The 22,637-nt window shown below is 39.0% G+C and overlaps 1 protein-coding gene across 1 annotated transcript in view; it reads left to right on the top strand.

The window, feature by feature from the left end:
• The first annotated feature begins 23 nt into the window (after nucleotides 1–23).
• LOC121379198 overlaps nucleotides 24–22,637 on the top strand; it is a 74,855-nt gene continuing 52,241 nt past the window's right edge. The window contains exon 1 of the mRNA XM_041507700.1: nucleotides 24–78. Coding sequence (XP_041363634.1) covers nucleotides 24–78 — 55 coding nt within the window. The remainder of the gene's footprint in view (nucleotides 79–22,637) is intronic.

Below are 22,637 nucleotides of genomic sequence, written 5' to 3' on the forward strand. Positions count from 1 at the left end.
GAAGGAATTCTCTATCCGTGCTGATGTCTCCAGCAGCAGATACGTATTCGGTCCGGTCCGACAAATCCCAGAACGGAGGTAAACCGACCGAAAACGGACCTAAAAGAATTAAAACGAACGTAAACGGACCAAGACGAACCGAAAAGTATCGAAACGGAATAAAACGGTGGTTGAAACAGGATTTTAAACAGTACTGAAATAATTCTTAACGGAGTTTTCAAGACTAAACGGTCCATTTCGGTCCGTTTCGGGGTATCGTGGGACCCGATACATTATCTATTAACGTCGAATCATCGAACTATATGGTCTCTCTAGGTTTGTTCTCCAAGAGGCTAGGAAGACTATAGACACCAGTAGATCGAGTACTCTGCCGTTCGAGAATAATGCTATAGACTCAGACTACCAACTGCCAGCACAAACTTGGCCAACTTTCTGCTTTCACGACTTCCTTCTACGACTGTCCAGTTGCTAGTCTGAGCGCTCTTACAACTCGATTCTCGTCGTATAACCTATTAGTTGTTAATCTGAGCGCTCTTACAACTCGATTCTCGTCGTATAACCCATTAGTTGTTAATCTGAGCGCCCTTACAACTCGATTCTCGTCGTATAACCCATGAGCTGTTAATCTGAGCGCCCTTACAACTCGATTCTCGTCGTATAACCCATGAGCTGTTAATCTGAGCGCCCTTACAACTCGATTCTCGTCGTATAACCCATTAGCTGTTAATCTGAGCGCCCTTACAACTCGATTCTCGTCGTATAACCCATGAGCTGTTAATCTGAGCGCCCTTACAACTCGATTCTCGTCGTATAACCCATGAGCTGTTAATCTGAGCGCCCTTACAACTCGACTCTCGTCGTATAACCCATGAGCTGTTAATCTGAGCGCTCTTACAACTCGACTCTCGTCGTATAACCCATGAGCTGTTAATCTGAGCGCTCTTACAACTCGATTCTCGTCGTATAACCCATGAGCTGTTAATCTGAGCGCTCTTACAACTCGATTCTCGTCGTATAACCCATTAGCTGTTAATCTGAGCGCCCTTACAACTCGATTCTCGTCGTATAACCCATTAGCTGTTAATCTGAGCGCTCTTACAACTCGATTCTCGTCGTATAACCCATTAGCTGTTAATCTGAGCGCTCTTACAACTCGATTCTCGTCGTATAACCCATTAGCTGTTAATCTGAGCGCTCTTACAACTCGATTCTCGTCGTATAACCCATTAGCTGTTAATCTGAGCGCCCTTACAACTCGATTCTCGTCGTATAACCCATTAGCTGTTAATCTGAGCGCTCTTACAACTCGATTCTCGTCGTATAACCCATTAGCTGTTAATCTGAGCGCCCTTACAACTCGATTCTCGTCGTATAACCCATTAGCTGTTAATCTGAGCGCTCTTACAACTCGATTCTCGTCGTATAACCCATGAGCTGTTAATCTGAGCGCTCTTACAACTCGACTCTCGTCGTATAACCCATGAGCTGTTAATCTGAGCGCTCTTACAACTCGATTCTCGTCGTATAACCCATTAGTTGTTAATCTGAGCGCTCTTACAACTCGATTCTCGTCGTATAACCCATTAGTTGTTAATCTGAGCGCTCTTACAACTCGATTCTCGTCGTATAACTCATTAGTTGTTAATCTGAGCGCCCTTACAACTCGATTCTCGTCGTATAACCCATTAGCTGTTAATCTGAGCGCACCCGTCGTAAGTCAAGAGTTGGAAAAAGTACAACGCAACCGTCGAGTTGACTAACTTTGTCGTGACAGTTGACAGTCTGACCCTAGCATTAGGCGGACATTTGGACTGTTATATAGTCCACAGTTTCTTCGTGTAGTGTGTGAATTAGATAGTGATTAAAATGTGAAACATCGGCGAACACGAAAATAATCCAAGTAATACTAATAGTATTTACCGTAGGATTATTGTTGTATTGGAGCGGGGATCTTGTCCTACTCTGTGATAGAAAAAAAAAAAAAAAAAAAAATCATAATAAAAAAAAATCCCGCGTTTTCCTTATAGAGTTAACTCTTACGACAGAGAGCGATTACAGCCGTCCAGAATTAAATGTCCGTCTAGTTCTCGAACGGCAGAGAGTATTCGGGCGGAACAATCACAGATCTATGCGTGTTTAGGAGGCTGATCTCTCGCAGACGCTCGTCTGTCAAGTTTATTTTGTGTTTAACGTCACATGAACGCGACAGGATATGATGTAATGGAAACCAGTCCAAACGTTCGCTAGCGCTACCGAGAACGTTACTGTAAGCGCACGGATTCAAAGAGAAAAGGGTGAAGAGACACGGAAGGACGAGACTGTGCTACGCTACATACAGGACACGTGACGATTTTGCCATAACCAGGTCATCGGTGCCATTGTACCAGTCCATCTGTTCTTCCAATCAGATTCGATACTTATTTTACATATTGCACGGTTATTTTATTCTATTTGTATATATTTGTCACAGTAAGGTAATGTACAGTTTGTGTTTGTCAAAATAGATAAAAAAAAAACACCCTTAAACAAATTAAAAACAAGAAAAAACAAAACATAAAAAGCATCCCTCCAAAAACAACAAAACCCCCACCCCAAACAAAATAACAACAATAAAAAAGAGGGGGAAAAAGGAAGAAAAGAAAAAAACTAAACAAAACAAAAAAAGCAAACACACCCTTTCCAAAACAAACACAAAACCCCCAAAACAAAAACTAAACAACAACAAGCCAACAGCAAACCAAAACAGAAAACCTATCGATCAATGGGAAACACATTTTTCATGGACACCTATATGAATAACCTAATATTGCACTGTAAAAAAATAGTTTTGGCTTTAGCGGTGAGGGGGAGGGGAGGGGAGGGGGAGGGGAGGCGGAGGCGGAGGCGGAGGCGGAGGCGGTTCGTCGGAACCTCTCATTCTATCCCCCCTCGATGATTATTTCCCGGAACAGTTAACTGTAGTGTATACCTACTTCATTGTCTAGTTTATATTGTGATTATTCGGAAGAAAAAATAACAAGTGTAAGTATACCATCTCTTGGATCACAATTTGAACTTGGCTACACCATTATTCATGCCCAGTACCGACACCGGATATTGCGACTGCCGTATCTATATGCATATTACTAATATGACTAAAGAAATTCAATATTAAAGATGCTGTTCTAAATTTGACGCAACTGTTAAGATGTTTCCAACTAGCAAAGCCTTTATACAACACAAATTACATATTAAATAAAATTCTGTTTACGATATCAGTGTCTCTATATCCAGTGTGTTTTCCGATCGTCCGAATGTATGTAGTAGTCACACTTCATTTTATTGCTGACTAATTTTTGTGTGTGTGTGTGTGTGTGTGTGTGTGTGTGCGTGTGTGTGTGTGTGTGCTTGTTTACGTGCGTGTGTGTGTGTGTGTGTGTGCTTGTTTACGTGCGTGTGTGTGTGTGTGTGTGTTTTGTTTTTTTTGTAGTTTTTTTTTACAATTAAACGTTATGAATTTTATTTTCTTCAGATATTTATATATTGATAATGTCAGGGTTGGGGCCCTGGAATCATTATCTTACAATAGATACATAAATATAAAGTCCATTCAATAAAGTTACTAGTTAATTGAAACAGTCAAATTTGAAGCACAAAATTAATGACAGAATAAATATATAACAAAAGAGAATTTAAACAGACAGAGAGAAAAGAAGAAAAGAAAAATCCATATTTCCAAGTATAGAAAACAAACGTTATTGGCTTTTATAAACGTTATTGGCTTTTAGCACCTTCTTAAATGTAAATTGTTTATTAGTGGTCAATGCAATTTAAAAATATATATTATTATTATTATTTTATTTTTTTTAAATTTGGGGGGAGGGGTCACTACCATGGATCCGCACCTTGTGTACGAAATTATTAGTAGGTTTGAGCTACTATAAACATTAGGACAAAAAGGGGATCACAGATCCTATAGACACTGGTGTTTTAAAGAAAAGATGAAAAGAAAGAAAAAGGAGATATTTTAATATAAAATTATAAGTAGCACTATTCCAAATAATTTTATATAGCAGTTAATACTAACAGACTGAGTGTTTGTTGTTAAACCAATTTGTTTCATCTGGACAATAAATGTATGCATTTTTATTTGACCCAGTACCAACTGTACGAAGTAAATGAAACATTTATATGGTACAATTATTAGGGGTGTTGTTAAAACATCCTGTTATATCGAAAATGGTCCATGAATTGTTCCACTTCCTTCATTTAATCCTGTGTAGGAGTAGTCGGTGTAGGAGTAGCCGGTGTAGGAGTAGTCGGTGTATTCATATTTATGGGTCATAATTTGGTTGACATATTGCATATACAGTGACACCTCTCAAATCCGGACCCTCTGTAAACTGGAATTCCCTCAAAACCAGATGTTTTTCATCTTCCCTTTTTTAAATACATGTACAAAAGAGAACCTCTCTAAACCGGATACCTCTTATAACCAGACTTTTTACTTGGTCATTAGGTTAAGAGGAGTTCCACTGTAGTATTTGTAGCCGCATATGTTAACATTGCTGCCTATAAGATTTTATTTGATATAGTCATTGTAACTGCTACATTGGTGGGAGACATAAGGGGACGAATTCACTAAACTCTCGCAACTTTGCGATATCGCAGTGTAATGCTAAAAGACTTGCAAAGAGGATGCGTTGTTGTCTAGCAGAGCCTAAGAGAGCTTTGTGAATTAGGCCTCAGATTCTTACAATATCAAAATGAGGACAGTCTCTTTCATCAAATGTCTGACGTTTGTGGGGTCGCTTACCATTATTCATATTTATCTAACTTTAACACTGATACAAATATTTCGCATAAAAAAAAAACCCAATATATTTTTGATAACATTTAAACGGCGGCGGTGAACGATTAATACGTTATTTTTGCAGTTTCGTGCGGAGTTCACTCAATACCTGTTTGACGTTTCTTTTAAACATCTTAAATATATTTATTACCCCAGGCATTCATAACCGCAAGCACTCATAACAGAGGAAATATGTTCTCACTTACATTGGTGTAGCATACAATAGTATTGGACAATCTGACGCTTACAAAACAAGGCTCTGTTTTACGATATTTTTTTACACAGTTCTTTACACTGTGTTTTTATATAACTGTTGCATTTTTTATTTTCATGTTGATCATCACATTATTGTTTCATTTAACAAAGTTTAACACCCAATATGTTGTTTTCGTGCTGGGGTGTCGTTAAACATCTATTCTATTCTATTCTGTTTTACGAAAGTATCTTAGCGCAATGATAAACATCACGTACATAAGGTAGCTATGCACTTAAAGGGACATTCCTGAGTTTGATGAAATGTTTAATATGTTATTGATTAACAGAGACTTTTAACGATCGTAATTACATAGCAAATATATTTTTTCTGCATAAAATATTAGTGGCTGTATATTAAACGTATTTTTGATCGTTCTAATATTTGTACTAGGTTAAATTTCATTTTATTTCCTAAAAAAAAAAAAATTCTTACGTACGAAATTATTTAAAGACAAAATCCAGTTTGGGCTTCTTACAAATATTAAGATGACCAGAAAAACATTGAATATATAGACACTGATATTCTAAACAAGAAAATATATTTAATATGTAAGTTTAATCGTAGAAATATTTTATTAGTCGGAAACACCTTGCAATGCAGCAAACTCAGGAATGTCCCTTTAATGGATAATCTAGCGGGTTTCTTCTGAAGATAACGTCCGAGACAAACAAAACATTTATTACTTGATAGGTCATAGAAATATAAACACAGATTTATCAAATGTTTGAGATCCGATAGCTGATGATTAAATAATCCATGAGCTTCATAAGCGTACGAGACGGGCAGTCAGGTGGGTCAACTGCCCCCTCCCCCAATGTTGGAGCAAATCTCCGCATTCGGACCAAATGATGGAGACACTCGGTCAAAATGAGCTAATTTGAAACATATTCACTTTGTATTTTATGATCGTCCTAATATTTGTACTAGGTTGAATTTCATTTTATTTCCTAAAATATCATTTTTCGTACGTTCGAAAATATTTGAAGACTAAATCCAGTTTGGACTTCTTGCATATATTAAGACGACACATTGAATATACAGACACTGATATTCTAAACAAGAAAATATATTTAATATGTAAGTTTAATATTAAACATATTTTACTAGTCGGAAACAGCTTACAATGCAGCAAACTCAGGAATGTCCTTTAAGGTGATCTTAGCGCTAAGATCGCTTGGTAAACGGGACCCATTGACCTAGTCGGTACTACCGTAAATATGACGTATCACGATTTAGCAAATACAAATGACTTCACGTAGTCTAGTTGGCAATTATGCCTATCTGTTTTGATGAGGTAATAAATAGAATAACAAATCCAGTGCCAGATAACAAGTTTATGTCCCTCGTGAAATACTTTCATTTGTCACCGGGACTCGCTAAAGCTTATGACAAGTGGGAATTATTTCACTCGTGACATTTGACCTGGTAACTTTAGTATCGTGTACGTCTGTAATTGTTAAGTTTATTAGTTATAACGTTATGTTGATGGTTTATTGTAAATATAAATATAGTAAAGTACCCTTATAACGAACTGAAAGGGACCATGCTAATTAGTTCGTTATAATAGTAGTTCGTTGTACATATTTGAGGAAGTATTGAATTTTTCTCATTTATATATATATATATATATATATATATATATATATAAAATATACACACATTTTAACACATTTTATTGTCAACAATGAACACAAAACTAAATAGAACTTCAAATCAAAATTTCATTTAATCACATTTTAAAAATTGTAATTGGTTTTTGTCTGCTTACTTAGCGGCGACCTCTTAGCTTGCAAATCTGTCACGAATTCTTTTATAATGGTCATTTAGTTTGACAGTACTTTGTCTAACAATATCGTCGTATGTCGGATACTCAACAAAGATAATTCCTTAGGCCAAAAAACCCCCACCAGATTTGGGTCTGGGTCTGGGTATGGCGAGTATGGCAAAGACGCCATGTCTGGGCCCGTGCTTATAACACTTTTAGACTCCAGACTTAATATCTAATGACGCCACACACATACAGTTTGTATGGTGTTGTTATAACTTTAGTGTCTCAGATCTATATTAGAGTCTCGAGTCTAGACTCTAACAGTTTTATAAGCACCAGGCCTGGTGTATTTTGACGTCTGGGTCTGTAACTGTAACGTGTTATCAATATAATAAAAACTTATATTAATAAGTTTATATCTTTAGATAAATTTACTTCTATAAACACCAAAAACATACGTATGAGAATTCTCCATTAATTAATAAATACCTTTCCTGTTGTTCATTAGAAAAATGAAAATATAAGGTTCGAACATCGTGTAGCTGCCAGTCTGGCAATATGGAAATATAGCGCATGTTCTATGTCGTCTATTGCCAGACCTGTAGTTCACGCCAGCACAGTGTTTTGTCATATTCGATGTAGTGCGTTTTATTTGCGACTGGTACGACTCTCAATCGACAGACCCAAACACAGACCCGGTGTGTTTAGGGTCTTAATGAGCCGTCAGTTAATCGTTCAGGGTGATAACATACGAAACCGGGGTCGCCAGTTTACTCTACATTTCATGAAGTGTAGCCAATGGCGTGTCATCATCACCTTCAGGGGTAAAGCGCTCGCTCGATGCGCGGTCGGTGTGGGATCGATCCCCGTCGGTGGGCCCATTGGGCTATTTCTCGTTCCAGCCAGTGCACCACGACTGGTATATCAAAGGCCGTGGTATGTGCTACCCTGTCTGTAGGATGGTGCATATAAAAGATCCCTTGCTGCTAATCGAAAAGAGTAGCCCATGAAATGGCGACAGCGGGTTTGCTCTCTCAATATCTGTGTGGTCCATAACCATATGTCTGACGCCATATAACCGTAAACACAATGTGTTGAGTGCGTCGTTAAATAAAACATTTCTTTCTTTCTTTCATTCATCAGCTTCATTTGACAAACAGCTTTAAGAAACAAACCGAATTTGCTTCGGTAGTCAGAGATTACCTTCCAGTAACTTTGTACGAAAAACAAAATAAAGTCAGAGATAACTTAATTAAGTCCCCCCTCCCCCCAACCCTACCCCCGTTTTTCTGCTATGACTTTAACTAAATATTACTGGCATCATGTCTGAAATATGACGGTAAAGTTAATTTTATCTGAAAGATGAGTCTATTAATTAACAAAACACACAAATACTGATGGCAAGATTCAATAGTTTAAAGGGATAGACCCTAGTTATTAGTCGTTTATGATCATTGAAATCAAACATTACTTGTATTTTATTCTTTAGATTATCCACGTTCGTAGAACATGTCAACCTGGTGCTTGTAGTATAAAAAAGTCCATTTTTCATATTTTTAAAAGTATGAGAGGTATTTGAGAAGTTGCGGTTTATCGATTCGAGTTCTTGTCTATTTGTAAGGATATTTCCTGTTTTAACGTCACAGACTCTTCTTTCACTCTATTGTAACTTTATCCAAATAAGTTACAGGCTTGTAAATTAACTAAACTTAGTGTCCATTTGTTTACGGGTTAACACTAGGGCCTGCGTCTTTAATTGTATTAATAATACAGTTTTGACAGTACTGTATTTGAAGTAAAATAGGAGCAACATTAGCTTTGGATCTGGAGAGAGTTCTATGATCAGGTATTTTAAAAGAAAATGCATGTACCTCTGAGAAAAAAGAACGAAAGAAATGTTTTATTTAACGACGCACTCAACACATTTTATTTACGGTTATATGACGTCAGACATATGGTTAAGGACCACACAGATATTGAGAGAGGAAACCCGCTGTCGCCACTTCATGGGCTACTCTTTCCAATTAGCAGCAAGGGATCTTTTATTTGCTCTTCTCACAGGCAGGATAGCACAAACCATGGCCTTTGTTGAACCAGTTATGGATCACTGGTCGGTGCAAGTGGTTTACACCTACCCATTGAGCCTTGCGGAGCACTCACTCAGGGTTTGGAGTCGGTATCTGGATTAAAAATCCCATGCCTCGACTGGGATCCGAACCCAGTACCAACCAGCCTTTAGATCGATGGCCTAACCACGACCACACCGAAGCCGGCATACCTCTGAGAAGTAAGGATTATGGAGACCAGCTCTAGTCTATTTTTAGAGGATATTTTCTCGTTTTAATGCCACAGATTCTTATAGTAACTCTATACAGATGTGTTACAGATTTGTAGATAAACCAAACTTAGTGTCCATTTTCATGGACTAAAACTAATAAGGTATGAGACTGTAAAGAAAACCCGAGTCCACAAAGTCAGTTGTAGCAAGTGCATGCCACGTGCCTAGATGACAGTCTCTTCCCTCCCCCAGTAAATCCTCTGTTACGATCAAGTGGTTAGGGCTGCCGCTCCTGCTGTTAATACAGCCGCTACGAGTGCCAGGACATCACTAGATATTATTTCAGAGGGTGCTTAATTAATTTTTTCTGTGTATAAATTAGAAAAAGTTAAAGGTTTGTTTAACGACCCCACTAGAGCATAACGGTTAATTACCGGTAATCATCGGGTATTGGATGTCAAACATTTGGTAAATCTGACACGTAGTCTTCAGAGGAAACTCGGGACATTTGGGGTTTTTCCATTAGCAGCAAAGGATCTTTTATATGTAATTTCCAACAGGCAGGACAGTATATACCACGGCCTTTAAAATACCAGAAACACAATGAACCTACAAACACAGATATTCTTAACACGAAAATGTATTTATCGTTTATTCAGACGGTAAACATGACCGGATCCAGGAAAGATTTAGGGGATAGGAGAGACAAATTAAGGGGCAAAGGGCATCCCAATGCAATAATAAAAAAACAAGCCATATGAAAAAAAGAGGCACTTGAATCCGCTTCTGGATAAAACGTCTATCATAGCGCTTCAACTTAATCAAGGCAGTTCAATAAACAAATTAAATATCACATGGAGACCCCCCACCCCCACCCAGGACTGACTGCACAGTAACATCCCATTTTAGTCTGACCGATTATTACATAATATGCTGAGATATCGGTGAACACACATTCCTTTCATTTTTACACACGGTTAGATTTCAGTATTCTTTGAATGTTGTTACGAAGGTATCTTGTTGACGTATGAATACATTATGTGTGTACAGTTAGTTAAATGACTTGTTGACGTATGTATACAATATGTGTGTACAGTTAGTTGAATAATATCTTCACATATGTATACAATATGTGTGTAGAGTTAATAAATAACGTCTTCACATATGTATACACTATGTGTGTAGAGTTAATTAGATAACGTCTTCACGTATGTATACAATATGTATGTACTGTTTGTTAAATAACGTCTTCACGTATGTATACATTATGTGTGTAGAGTTAGTTAAATAACGTCTTCATGTATGTATACATTATGTGTGTAGAGTTAGTTAAATAACGTCTTCACGTATGTATACATTATGTGTGTACAGTTAGTTAACGTCTTCACGTATGTATACATTATGTGTGTACAATTAGTTAAATAACAGTCTTCACGTATGTATACATTATGTGTGTACAGTTAATTAAATAATGTCTTCACGTATGTATACATTATGTGTGTACAGTTAATTAAATAACGTCTTCACGTATGCATACATTATGTGTGTACAGTTAATTAAATAACGTCTTCACGTATGTATACATTATGTGGGTACAGTTAATTAAATAACGTCTTCACGTATGTATACATTATGTGTGTACAGTTAATTAAATAACGTCTTCACGTATGTATACATTATGTGTGTACAGTTAATTAAATAACAGTCTTCACGTATGTATACATTATGTGTGTACAGTTAATTAAATAATGTCTTCACGTATGTATACATTATGTGTGTACAGTTAATTAAATAACGTCTTCACGTATGCATACATTATGTGTGTACAGTTAATTAAATAACGTCTTCACGTATGCATACATTATGTGTGTACAGTTAATTAAATAACGTCTTCACGTATGTATACATTATGTGTGTACAGTTAATTAAATAACGTCTTCACGTATGTATGCATTATGTGTGTACAGTTAGTTAAATAACGTCTTCACGTATGTATACATTATGTGTGTACAGTTAGTTAAATAACGGTCTTCACGTATGTATGCATTATGTGTGTCCAGTTAGTTAAATAACGTCTTCACGTATGCATACAATATGTATGTACTGCTAGTTAAATAACGTCTTCACGTATATACACAGTATGTGTGTACAGTTAGTTAAATAACGTCTTCACGTATATACACAGTATGTGTGTACAGTTAGTCAAATATGTAGAACAGGTCATGATTGTTATGTACAGTACTGCTTCATCGTTTTCGTTCATGTCCGTTGAAATACTGTTATTAAATATCATCAAAGTTATCTTGTTGTTTTCATTGAAGATGTCAGTTAACCATGGAAGAGTCGGGTCGTAGTCAGGTGAAAAAGCGCTCGTTTGATGCGCGGTCGGTCTAGGATCGATTCCTGTCGGTGGGCCCATTGGGCTATTTCTCATTACAGCCAGTGCACCACGACTGGTACAGCAAAGGCTGTGGTATGTGCTGTCCTGTCTGTGGGATGGTGCTAGCTCAGTCGGAAAAGCATGGGAGGGGCCAACCGAGATCAATTTCAGACGGTAGAGCGTGGTCGAATGTGGGTGGGATGTTGTATCGTAAAATCGACCCCTTTCTGTAGCGCAACTGGGGTTTTCCCTTGTCCCAATCAGTGCCCTACGTTTGGTATAGCAAAGGCCGTGGTATGTGCTATCCTGCCTGTAAAAAAGTGTATATAAAACATTCCTTGCTGCTAATGAATAACTGTAGCGTCTTTTCCCTGAATACTGTGTTAGAATTATCACCGGCCAAGATTGTGTTGTGGACTTGAGGTACTGAGTTCGTATCCCAGCTGAGGCAATGGGGGGGGGGGGGGGGGGGGGGGGGGATTTTTCATGCCAGTACCGGCTCCAACCCAGAGTGAGTGTACCGCTAGGCTCAACGGGTGTAAGGAAAGAAGGAACTGTTTTATTTAACGACGCACTCAACACATTTTATTTACGGTTATATGGCGTCAGACATATGGTTAAGGACCACACAGATATTGAGAGAAGAAACCCGCTGTCGCTACTACATTGGCTACACTTTTCGATTAGCAGCAAGTGATCTTTTATATGACCCATCCCACAGACAGGATAGTACATACCACGGCCTTTGTTACACCAGTTGCGCAGCACTGGCTGGAACGAGAAATACGTGTGTAAGGCCACATACACCGAGTTTCACCCACTTCACTGGTGCGATTATGGGTGTGTCTCCCAAATGTATGAACCCACATGGTATACACTGCAGGTTCCGTGTACCCCGGCCTCGGGTGATACCGAGATAGCTCAACTGACTGCAAGCTGAAGCAGGGACCTGAGAAGTAGTTCCACACCGACATGAAAATCATGCGGCTTCACAATTCATCTCATCATCATCCATTTTGTAATGTCCAAACAAAAATGTCTTTGTCTCTGTGTAGCAGTGTAAAGAAAGGAAAGATAAGTTGAATACTAGTATCCAAACGAAAGGATGAAAGAAATGTTTTATTTAACGACGCATTCAACACATTTTATCTACGGCCATATGGTGTCAAACATACACGTATGGTTAAGGACCACACGGATAGTGAGAGAGGAAGCCCGCTGCTGCCACTCCATGTACTACACTTTATGATTAACAGCAAAGTATATTTTATTTGTATTATCCCACAGACAAGATAATACATGCCACGGTCTTTGTTACACAGACTAGAACGAGAAATAGACCAATGGGACCACCGACAGGGATCAATCCTAGACTCACCGCGTATCAAGTGAGGACTTTACCATTGGGCTACATCATGCCTCCAATATAAATCCAAACCGAGTACTTTCGAACGTCAGGGGAAACAACCCCAACTGTCTTGAGGTTGCTAAGACGATTCAAAGGTACTTCCCCTTGGATTCTTACACGCGGTACGTGGTAGGCTCTTGAAAAACCAATTTAAACGATGCATTGATATTTATCGAGACACCGCGCCATCCCAACAAAAATCTAAATATTGCACAATTGATTAATTCAATTAGACAATACAAAAGCGTCTAATTGACTCGTGATTAGTTTGTACTACTAAACTCTGTATTTGATTTTATTTTGTTAATGTGTATCTACTGGTTAGAGGTCCGTTTTGTACGCATGTAGGAAACAAACACACAGAAAGCAACAGAACAACAACAACAAAACATATCCACGCCCCACTCCCAAAACAACAACGACAACAACACCAACAACAACAGAAACAAAAACACAACAAAACAAAACAAAACCTAACAACACCCATCCCCCCCACCAAAAAAAAAAAAAAAAAAAAAAAAAAAAAAAAAGAGATGAAAAAACAAAAAGAACAAAACAAAATCACCAACACTTAAATATTTTGCTGTTATACGGTAAGATATTCCAGGGGACTACGGACTTATATTTTGTGATATTGTTTGTCACTCCGCAGTCATGAGGGGAAACCTCTCAACTATTTAGGCGGATTGCACCATTTATGTCATCATCATCATCATCATCATCATCATCATCATATCATCATCATCATCACCATCATCATCATATCATCATCATCATCATCATCATCGCATTCGTCCTCATCGTCGTCCTCATCATCACAAGCATCATCATCATCATAATCATCAACCATCACCACTTACACTACCACCACCACAACCATCATCATCACCACCACATCATCATTATCACATTATCATCATCATTGTCATCATCATCATCGTCATTATCATCATCGTCATCATCATCATCATAATAATAATAATCATCACCACCATCATCATCATCACCACCATGTCCATCATCATCTGTAATCATCATCATCACAATAGCCATCACCATCATCATTATCATTACCACCACCACCACCACCACCACCACCACCACGACGACGACGACCACCACCACCACCACCACCACCATCATCATCATCACCAAAACTACTACCACAAACATCATCATATCATCACCACCACAATCACCACCACCACCATCATCATCATCATCATCATCATCATCATCACCACCACCACCACCAAAACCACTACCACAAACATCATCATCACCACCACCACCATCATCACCACCACCACCATCACCACCACCACCATCACCACCACCATCACCACCACCACCATTACCACCACCATCATCACCACCACCACCACCACCACCACCACCACCACCACCACCATCATCATCATTATTATCGTTGATCATCAACATCCTCGATTTTGCTTTAACTGATATCATAAGTGTTCTCTTTTGTTTTTCTCTTGTTCGACTCGTTTATGTCGATTTCGCCTGCGCAATAAGGTCAACGCAACCTCTGAGAAACCTTTCGTAAATCTGTATTTCCAGAATGACTGACCTGACGTTAATTACACCTGTCAGGTTTCCTAATGGAACAGAGAGCCGGGACTGGAGCGGGTCGCTTTTTTTCGGGGTTAGGCTGTAATTGATAGTCGTAAGGCTTCTAGTTGCATAATGACCCGCGATGCAACAGATCGTAAAGCCGATCACCCCCCGTAGACTGTGTTTACCCACTGTAACCCAGGCGTGCGTGCAGGAATGTTAGCATGAGGGCAACCGAAGTCTACAGGGGGGTCGAGTCGTGATCCCCCGATATACAATACTTCTCGACTCGGTCGTTTCCTAGAGTTCAAAAACCAAACTCATGACAACACTGTGCATGCTTTGAGAGGAAAACGGGCCCGTAGGAACGATATTTGGATGATCTGGAAGTGGGGGTTTGGGGGTGGCGGTTGGTGGTGGTTGTGGGTGGGTGGGGTGGGTGTTAGTGCCGGTTGGTGGGTAGCCGATGGGGTTGGGTGTGGTTTGGATTTTTTTTAGTTAGCAGGACGAGGTGGGGGGGGATCACAATCTTTAGTGGAGGGCGTACAAGCCATATTTTGATCTTTATTAGTATAGAGTACGACCAAAAAATGGATGTTTTCGTCCTCGGAGGGAGTTGGGGGTGGGTGAGAGAGGGTACAAGCCTGAAAAACAAGTTATTATTTTATTGTTTTTGTGGAACAATTTATTAGGTCAGGACTGCGATAATTAGGGGTAGGGCGGCAACAAACAAGACCAGGGCGGTACTAAACGACAGGGCGCGGCCACCTTCTTCTATATTGCTAGCTAAAACACTAGCCATAACACTGGCCTCTATCCTGACTGTGGGATGGTGCATATGAACGACCCCTTGCTAATGACACAATATAGGCCTACCTCTCTAAGACCGTACTTCAAAATTACCAAAATTATGTTTGACATCCAATAGCCGATGCTTAATAAATAAATGTGCTCTAGTGGTGCCGTTAAACAAAACAAACCTTTTTCTTCGTTTGTAAGATGTTGACGTTATGGCATATTATTAAACCTATTGATTTGAACAACACTAATTTAGAGCGAACATATTGACAAGAATCGTTACGAACCAACATGCAACGTCTTCAAGCCGAACGTACATTTCTATAGTTTTCATAAATGCAACAAGTATCCACAGTGTACAAGACTTTTTCGTGTGACACGGGTCAGAGTTTACTGAAATAATGTTTAGAAGTCCCATTTTATCAAAAAGTCCTCAAATAATTTGACACTAACAAAACCTTACACAAAAGTCTAAAGTCCCTTAATTAATTTGGATTTGTATATGATACTATTTTCCGTTAGTAGAGAATATCTCATGTTTGTAAAATGGATTTTGATATACCAGTCGTGGAGCATTGGCGGGCGCCATGTCACACCGAGTGAGCGGGTCGTAGACCAGTGGTAGAGCACTCGCTTGATGCGCGGTCAGTCTGGGACTGATTCCCGTCAATGGGCCCATTGTGCTATCTCTTATTCCAGCCAGTGCACCATGACCGGTATATCAAATGTCGTGGTATGTGCTATCCTGTCTGTGGGATGGTGCATATAAAAGATCTCTTTCTACTAATGAAAAAATGTAGCAGATTTCCTCTCTAAGACTATATGTCAAATTACCAAATGTTTGACATCCAATAAGCGATAATTAATAAATCAATGTTCTCTAATGGTGTCGTTAATCAAAACAAACTTTAACCACTGGCAGTAAATGATAGCGGTATGGTCTCAGATCCATGATATACTTTATAAATCAGGGGTCGGAACACTGCCGTCCAGAACAGTTTTTGTTGATCAACATCACAACGGGCCGGGATATATATTGGTCTGCCGTCCCCTCACTCCAGCAATTATTTTGTGTTTAAACTTTATGATCAAATTCACCGTAGCTCTGTGGCAAAGCGCTCGATCGCCCGATGCGCGGTCGGTCTGGGATCAATTCCCGTCGGTGGAAACATAGGACTATTTCTCGTTCAATCCAGTGCACTACGACTGGTATATCAAATACCGTGGTATGTGCTATCCTGTCTGTAGGATGGTGCATAATAAAGATCCCTTGCTACTAATAGAAAAATGCAGAGGTTTTCCTATCTAAGACTATATGTCAAAATTACCGATAATTAATAAAAATCAATGTGCTCTAGTGGTGTCGTTAAACAAAAAAACAAAGTTTAAAACAAACTTCACAATGGAAACAATGAAGTACCCGAATTTCACAAAACCGAGGCGGCGGCCATACCCCCACCCCCACTCCCCACCCCAACTTGCACACTGAGAAGACGAGACTATCAGGTTTTGTAGACTGGCGTACACTCTGAGATGTAGGTTAGCGGCTGATAAGAAAACAAGTCACCGTACCATTGTTCTAGATCCAGTTAAGACAAATAAAGACCAGCAACTTTCTACGATATCCATAGCTTACAGGCTCTCTCGCACCAATTCCGGTCGTAATTCGAGGTCAATTTCTGTAAAGGAAAATAATGTTTGCTTAACGGCACATCAGCAGATTTTAAACTACTGCTATTTCATGTCTAACATATGCTTATTCTGACAGAGAGAGAGAGAGAGAGAGAGAGAGAGAGAGAGAGAGAGAGAGAGAGAGAGAGAGAGAGAGAGAGAGAGAGAGAGAGAGAGAGAGAGAGAGAGAGAGGGAGAGAGAGAGAGAGAGAGGTAGGGAGAGCGGGAGAGGGAGGGGAGGGAGGGAGGGGAGGGGAGGAGAGAGGGAGACTCTATGTCGTATCTATAGATACTAGAGAGGGAGAGTAGAGAGAGAGAGGAGAGGAGAGAGAGAGAGAGAGAGAGAGAGGAGATGGCGAGGGAGAGAGGGAGGGAGGGAGGGAGAGAGGGAGGAGAGAGAGAGAGAGAGAGAGAGAGAGAGAGAGAGAGAGAGGGAGAGAGGGAGGGAGGGAGGGAGGGAGGGAGAGAGGAGAGAGAGAGAGAGAGAGAGAGAGAGAGAGAGAGAGAGAGAGAGAAGGAGAGAGAGAGGGAGGAGGGGGGGACTGGTAGAGGGGGAGGGGAGGGAGGGAGAGAGAGAGAGAGAGAGAGAGATAGAGAGAGAGAGAGAGAGAGAGATGAGATAGAGAGAGAGCTGCGAGAGAGCACTAGGAGAGAGAGAGAGAGAGAGAGAGAGGGTGGGCTGGGGTGGGGCTGGAGCAGAAAAACAGAAAGAAAGTGAGTTGAATTCAGAGAGGAAATCACTGTCGTCAAATAGGAATCTGTAAAAAAGAAAATATTTTATACGTACGTTTCCAGACAGAACGGTATATACCACGGACTATGATATACCAGCCGTGGAACACTGGATAGGATGAGGTGTCTGTTTGTGTGTGTGTGTGTGTGTGTGTGTGTGTGTGTGTGTGGTGTGTGTGTGTGTGTGTGTGTGTGTGTTAAACCGAGTCAGTCATGCCCCGTCAAATTAAGGAGTTAAATCAATTACAGCTCTGATCAATAGTAGTCTTAACCACATTGAAAAGGGGGGGGGGGAGGGGGGGGGGGAGGAGGGGAGGGTTTAGACGTAACCCAGTGAAAAAGCGCACGTCTGATGCGCGGTTGGTCTAGGATCTATCCCCGTCGTTCCAGCCAGTGCACCACGACTGGTATATCAAAGGCCGTGGGATGGGATGGTGCATATAAAAGATCCCTTGCTACTAATGGAAAAATATAACGGGTTTCCTCCCTAGGACTGTCAAAACGACCATATTTTTAACAATAACCGATGATTAATAAATCGATGTGCTCTAATGGTGACGTTAAACACACATTGAAAACGAGTGTCACGTCCTGCTTAAGTGCCCATTATAGGCTGACATAACGTTGGAATTACTCACACACTGTAGAACTTTACGTTTTAATTAAGATGACTGCACCGACATGCAGAAATTGTGCTGTATCTTATTCTGTCCCGATATTTGTAGCTTAGCTACCAAAACCTGTCATAACATTCTTAAATATCGAACATTATGTATACTATTTTAAATGTATATATCTTATTGTTTTATTTCTGCTGCCATTGTTTTAACTCTACTATATTGGGTTCTTTACTTTATTTGTCTTTTAGCTACTTTTAGCGAATAGTCTGCCATAACTGAGTATATAGATGCTCATTACAATGCTATAATTTATAATATTGCTTAAATTAAATTTTATTCTGTTGTTATGAGATGAGACTTTAATAAACTATCTGTCTGTCTGTCTGTCCGGATTGTATTTATTAGTTTGACTGTCATTATCTATGGTACACTCAGTAGGTACGGTACACATCAGGTTGAGACGACTATAGGGTACACAAATGATACAATTATGATTTTCTAGGGAACAGGGATTGTTACTAGGAACACTATGAATGTTTTAAACTCCATATGATACGCCCGTTGTGCATATTTTGTTTCATCTTTGTAAAACCATTACACATGGGTTTTTTTTCATTGTTTTAGGTGAAGAGGACTGGTGGGGCAGGATATGTTTAGCTTTCACGGACACCTGATATCATCACTGTTTTCACAGTGATTCATGAGTGTATATCAACACAGATATAATTATTCCAATCAGCTCTGTCCTGTCCTAGTTTTGATTTAGTAAAAGCTAGTCTGGGAGTGGCAGTCCTCTATGAGCGGTACAGGAAGGAAGGATTGCCCAGTGAAGAATCTCCTCGGGAGTGGCTGTCCTCCTATAGACGAGGCACTAGATAGTGATTAATGGAATCAGCGACTATTTTGTCAAATACCCATTCGAGAGCTCTGTATATGCGGATAACGGTTTTGTCGTTCGGTTTTCTTCCAACGAGGTTAAATGGAGGGCTAACAACCAGAACTAGATTTGTTCAAATTAATGGTTTTCAAGAATAAAAGTTTAACTTTTAAAAAGAGTCTACAATAAATGTGAGAAAAAACCCAAACAATCAAAATAGTTAAATTCTATACCTTTGCACCACTCCTGTTATATACACATCTCCCCCAAACCCCATTACTCATTTTTTCATGAAAGTAATATATTAAACATTTTGTGACTTGATGTGTCCTGTAATTCCGTAATACCAAGATAAGAAAAAACTGCTGATGCACAACAATCTTTGACCTTTGACATGTACACAAGAATATGAAAACTGATACCTTACCTTGATAGACGAAACCTCCGATTACTTGTTCGTGGCACACTACGCCCACCAAATGATATATAAAATCGCAACACAGTCGCAGACATTTCCGAAAGAAACAACACAACACTGCAAGATGGATACAATCGGCAAACTAATAATTGTTTTGGTAAGACCTCTTGTTAATATTTGCGCAATACTCATTTGTTTAAAAAGTCAATATCAATTTTAAAACTGTCGAGTTGGATGAAGGATTTTTTTTAAAGGATGACCGTAAAGTTTATTTTGTTTTAACGACACCACTAGAGCATATTGATTTATTAATAATCGGCTATTGGATGTCAAACATTTGGTAATTTTAACATATAGTCTTAAAGAGGAAACCCACTATATTTTTGTTTCCATTTGTAGCAAGGGATCTTTTATATGCACCATTCCACAGACAGGATAACACATACCACAGTCTTTGACATACAAGTCGTGGTACACTGGCTGGAACGAGAAATAGTCCAATGAGTCCACCGACGGAGATCTATCCAAAAACGAGCGCTCTACCACTGGGCTACGTCCCGCCCCCTTTTATTGAAGAGTGCAATGTTTTAAAATTACAACTACAATTAGGAATATAATTATTCAGCTTCTTATGTTGTCATTTTGCCTTTTGAGACGTACAGCGACAGAGAGAGAAAAAGAGAAAAATAGAGAGGGACAAAGACAGACAGAGAGAAACAGATAGACAGAGAGAGAGAGAGAGAGAGAGAGAGAGAGAGAGAGAGAGAGAGAGAGAGAGAGAGAGAGAGAGAGAGAGAGAATTCTCGCTGAAGTAATAGTTAAAGTTGTTTTGTTTAACGACACCACTAGAGCACATTGATTGATTAATCATCGGCTATTGGATGTCAAACATCTGGTAATTTTGACATATAAGTCTCACAGAGGAAACCGGTTACATGTTTCCATTAGTAGCGAAGGATATTTTATATGCACCATCCCACAGACAGGATAGCACATACCACGGCCTTTGATATACCAGTCGTGGTGCACTGGGCGGAGAGAGAAATAGTCCAATGGGCCCACCGACGCGGATCGATCCCAGACCGACCGCACACCAAGCAAGCGCCTTACCACTGGGCTAGGCTCCGCCCCTCACTGAAATAATAGATACTACAATACATGGATACTAAAGGAAGACTTGCTCGGGCTTTAGTTCTACCCGTTACCGCCATACCAGCATTTGTAACGAAACTCAGTTTTATTGACGTTTTCTTCAAACAATGTTTTTTAATTTCGCATGGGTTTAAAGGGACATTACTAAAGTTTGCTGCATTGTAAGATGTTTCCGAAAAAAAAAAAATTCTACGATTAAATTTACATATTAAATATATTTTCTTATTTATTTATTCTTATCAGTGTCTGTATATTCAATGTGTTTCTGGTCGTCTTAATATTTGTAAGAAGCCCAAACTGGATTTTATCTTCAAATAATTTCGTACGTACGAAATATATTTTAGGAAATAAAATGAAATGTAACCTAGTACAAATATTAGAACAATCAGAAACACGATTAATATACAGCCACTAATATTGTTTATGCAAAAAAATATATTTGATATGTAATTACAATCGTTAAAAAATCTGTTAGTCTATAACATCTTAAAAATTGCAGCAAACTCAGGAATGTCCCTTTAAAACTTAATAATATGCTTTCATATGAATTCGATTCATTATAAAGTTACAATGCCAATTCACCAGTTCCCTTTGGACGCAAACTGACTTTACCACCCATTACCTATATTGACTGATTTGCAGAGATACTATTTTTGATTATATGGTTACGGTTTTGTTGTTCAAATTAATGCTTTAACAGAGTCTTATTTTTTCCAGGTTAGTCTAGCTGTCTTAAAGACGACTAATTCCCGTAAGTATTTTTATTGTGTTGATATTTTAACTTATTCTGACAACATACCTGTCATTTTAATCACGCTAGGATTCATTCTATAATATTTATATATACTTTCTACTACTGTTTACAATATTTTCATTTTCACACTTGAATAAATAGTGGTATTCAACTCGAACATCAGTACAGTATTTATTTTGGTACGATAATCTTGTCAAGTAGGTTTCGAAGGACAGTTTCGTTTTGAATAATGTATAATTGTATAAGATTGGCCACTAAAAAGTGTATTATGTGAAAACTGCTGTTATACGGTGGATCATTTTGTTATTCTCAAAGTCAAGACATGCTTTATGTTCCCGACTGAATGCACGAGGTAATAGGCATGTATAATGTAAATACAGTGAAACCTGTCTAAACCAGATCACGCCGGGGACCTAATATTTGTCCGATTTAGACAGGATCCGGTGTTTAGAGGGTCAAGTTTTACAATTTAGAAAATCCGGGACCACGAAACGTGGCCGTTGTTGACATGATACGGTTTGTATATGAATGGTAAAGCTCCAATATTCCTATGCAAATATCCTAATTGAATATGTTATTTGTGTAATCCAATATAAAAGGTATGACAATGAAGATAATATTTATGAAGACAAGGAAATTATTGTTTTCTTCAAATTTGTAACCCTTGACCTTTAATGTCCTCTCGTGAACCCCACACTTTTCAAAGCTGACCTCTACTGGAATATGATGCAGCACATCATCGTACATGGAATAACCATGGTGGCCGCTTTGACTCTCTCTCTGGTAGATTGATATCATATTTTAAACCCATTATTAAATCGAAAAATCAGTAAAACTGAGAAAAGTGACGTTAAAGTTGAGATTTTGTACTGAATACTATGTAAATAGTTTGTCTGTTTATAAGTAATCCTACATGAAATATAGGACTATGAAGATACTATTTATGAAGAAAATGTTTTTCTTCGAATTTGTACCTCTTGACCTTTAGTGACCTCTGGTGACCCCCCCCCCCCCCCCCCCCCCCCCCCCCCCCTACACACACACACACTTTTCAAAGCTGACCTCCACTGGAATATGATGCGACACATCAAACTCCATGGAATAACCATAGTGGTTGTTTTG

This window comes from Gigantopelta aegis, chromosome 2, assembly GCF_016097555.1.
Source record: "Gigantopelta aegis isolate Gae_Host chromosome 2, Gae_host_genome, whole genome shotgun sequence".
In the NCBI taxonomy this organism is placed as follows: Eukaryota; Metazoa; Mollusca; class Gastropoda; order Neomphalida; family Peltospiridae; genus Gigantopelta; species Gigantopelta aegis.